The sequence below is a fragment of the Acyrthosiphon pisum genome, unplaced genomic scaffold (assembly GCF_005508785.2).
Source record: "Acyrthosiphon pisum isolate AL4f unplaced genomic scaffold, pea_aphid_22Mar2018_4r6ur Scaffold_21621;HRSCAF=24419, whole genome shotgun sequence".
NCBI classification, from domain to species: domain Eukaryota; kingdom Metazoa; phylum Arthropoda; class Insecta; order Hemiptera; family Aphididae; genus Acyrthosiphon; species Acyrthosiphon pisum.
Window position 1 is genome coordinate 45,906 of NW_021771109.1, and position 3,431 is coordinate 49,336.

The following is a 3,431-nucleotide window of genomic DNA, read 5'->3' on the forward strand; positions in this document are numbered from 1 at the left end:
TTAACTTAACTTGAGTTCATTATTTTCATTAACCTGCCCACCTTTATAAATTTGAATTCAATGATATAATACCATTGTATAAGAAAACTGATTCTGAGCGTAAACGGTCAGTCAGCCTATGATATTACTAAATATATTTGATGATATTATTGTGAATAAAGTAATTTAGATATTTATCTATTTACGTGGAACCTTGTTTTAAATTTTCAATCCTTAGCTATAAAAGTTGAACATTTTATAAATTTTTAACTACAAAATAGTTATTAAATTTTAAATTTGAATAATTTGATAAATTTTGTAAAAATTCGAACTTTAAATGCTTGTAAAAAAAAATTGTAAAATTGTAAAATCAATACATTCATCATTCTACTCAGTATCTAAAATGGGGGTGTGCACTGACCATGCTTAAAAAGTAACCTTGTGTATATTATATATAATTAAATAGTATTAATATTGATGATTATTATGCTACAGATAATTGACAAAATGGTGGTTAAAATTATCATCATCGGGTCTGGAGTTGGTGGTACAGCAGTAGCTGCTAGACTTAGCAAAAAAGGATTTCAAGTAGAAATTTATGAAAAAAATTCTTATAATGGTGGAAGATGTTCACTCATTTATCAAAACGGACATCGATTTGATCAAGGTCCATCATTGTATCTAATGCCTAAAATATTTGAGGAGACATTCGAAGATTTGGGGGAGGACATTAAAAATCACATAGAGTTATTGAAGTGTCCTACTAATTACTCTGTACATTTTCACGATGGAGAAACATTCGAACTTACCACAGATATATCAAAATTATCTCGTTCTTTGGAAAAATACGAAGGCAGTGGCGAATCAACATTGATTAATTTTTTAAACTATTTAAAGCTAACTCATTTGTACTATCGAAAGAGCGTTAAAAAGGCACTCCAGACCGATTTCCAACATTGGTATGATTTTTTCAATCCAAGACATATACCAGACGTAATCCAATTGCATCTATTGGACACTGTTTACAACAAAGTGAGCAAGTATTTCAAGAGCGACTACATGAGAAAGGCATTTTCATTCCAGACTATGTACTTGGGGTAATTAGAAAAATGTTAATTACCTACCTATTTATATTTTAAATACAACTAAGATTATTTTTATGTTATAGAATGTCTCCATATGATGGTTTGGCTCTCTATAGTTTACTGCAGTACACTGAAATAGCAGAAGGGATTTGGTATCCGAAAGGAGGCTACCATAAAGTTTTGGAAATTCTTGAAAAAATTGCTGTACAACATGGGGCAAAGTTCAACTATAATGCCGATGTACAAGAAATAATAATTGATGACAAAGGAGTGGCGAAAGGGATCAAATTGGTAAATGGTGATGTGGTAAATAGTGACATTGTAATTTGTAATGCAGATCTCACATATGCGTACAACAAACTTTTGCCAAAAACATCATACGCTGAAAAACTTGACAAAAAAGAACATACTTCATCTTCGATATCATTTTATTGGTCCATGAATACAATAGTGTCACAGTTGAATGTACACAACATTTTTTTGGCTGAAAAATATAAAGAAAGCTTCGACCAAATATTCAAGGATCACACGTTGCCCGATGATCCATCGTTTTATGTTAACGTTCCCAGTCGCATCGATCCGACAGCAGCCCCCGAAGGAAAAGACTCAATCGTCGTTTTAGTACCAGTTGGACATTTATCGAATGAACCTAATATTGATTTCGATAAACTTGTGAATAAAGCTAGGGAACAAGTAATCGATACAATAGAGAAAAGATTGAAGATATCCAACTTCAGAAGTATGATCGATCATGAGAAAGTGAATGATCCGAGAACATGGAGAAACGAATTCAATTTATGGAAAGGTTCTATACTAGGATTATCTCATACATTTTTGCAGGTTGTATGGTTCAGACCTAGTTTAAAATGTAACATATTTAAAAACTTGTACTTTGTTGGTGCTTCTGCGCACCCGGGTACTGGTGTACCAGTAGTTTTATGTGGTGCAAAATTGCTAGAGAATCAGTTGTGTGATAGGTTCTTGAAGAGTAAAGCTAAATTAAGCTTATGGTCGAAGTGTGTTTCATTTTTAATCAGCCTCCTAACACTTCTGTTTCTTTGGATTTCTTTATTTTTTAATAAGACGTAAAGTGTGTACCACATGTATATACCTACAATTAAATTAATCACATTTTCATATTTATATACATTTTTAAATACTTAAAACTCATTGCATGGGCGTTACAGGTAAAGCTTTCCTTTATACTGTCTGGATAACATACTAGCTTAGTCTTAATAAAAAACTTATTTTGTAATTAGAATTGTTTTGTATCATTTGGCCTGTCCTAACAAAATTTTCTAGTATTGCTTATCGCTCATAGTTTAAGACATAAGCACATAAGTAATGTAATAATTTAAAATAAATAATAATTTTTTTTAGTAATTTACGCCCGACATTGAATTTTAATATATGGTGAGCATAAAATTAAAAACTAAATTTATATTATGTAGGTAACAGTGGAATTTAAAATATGAAAATAGTATGTTATACATTAATTTATTTATATTCAAATAGAAAATAAAGTCTTAAAACTAAATTAAAGATTAATATAATATATTCAAATATTTAACTAGTCATAACTATAAACTGCATTTATATGCTTTTTAAATTGTAAAACTAATTTAAGAAACTATTGTATCATTTATATGTAACTAAATACCTAATTTTTTGTTGCAAGCTAATAACATTAGCAATTGAAGCTGTACCATAAATAAAAAAAAAAAAAAATTTTAAAATATGCACTAAAAAAAGTCAAAATATGCATGGTATAGTTTCAATTTTTATTTAATTTTAATTTTATTAAAATTGTTACAAACAAAATGTATAATAATATATTAATATAGCACAGATATACAGTACGAAAATTTAATTTTTATCATGAATAGATTTCAAACCAAGTAATTAAAACTGTAGTGGCGTTCCCAAGATTTTACAACTGTGGGTCTACCTTACTTACGAGAGGCCACTGTGTAGAAACTTAAAACAACTAGGCATTAAAAAGTCGGGACTGTACTACTTTTTCCACATTTTAATTTTTCCAACATCAACTTTTTCCAATGTTCAAATTTTTCTAATAACTAGATTTTCCAATGTTCAGTTTTTACCAATTGGAAAAAATAAACATTGGTTATAGTGGTTTTTAGATAAAACATGCATTGGAAAAAGTGGAATAATGGTAATGTTACCAGTTTTACCACTAACGAATTTATCCATTATACATATTTGCACAGAAACTGGAAAAAGTTAACATTTCATTTATTACCAATGACCATTTTATCCAGTAGCATTATTACCAGTTTTACCACTATACTCAATTGCCAAAAGAACGTTTTTCCATGACTCAATATTTTCCATGTTTTCTTATTC

General features: G+C 29.2%; 1 protein-coding gene across 1 annotated transcript in view; it reads left to right on the forward strand.

Annotated features, from left to right (window-relative positions):
• The window catches only part of tor (carotene dehydrogenase), a 7,188-nt gene extending 4,259 nt beyond the window's left edge, over positions 1-2,929 (forward strand). The window contains exons 2-3 of the mRNA NM_001177831.1: positions 475-1,076; positions 1,148-2,929. Coding sequence (NP_001171302.1) covers positions 487-1,076; positions 1,148-2,153 — 1,596 coding nt within the window. The 5' untranslated portion in view covers positions 475-486 and the 3' untranslated portion in view covers positions 2,154-2,929. The remainder of the gene's footprint in view (positions 1-474; positions 1,077-1,147) is intronic.
• The last annotated feature ends 502 nt before the right edge of the window (positions 2,930-3,431 follow it).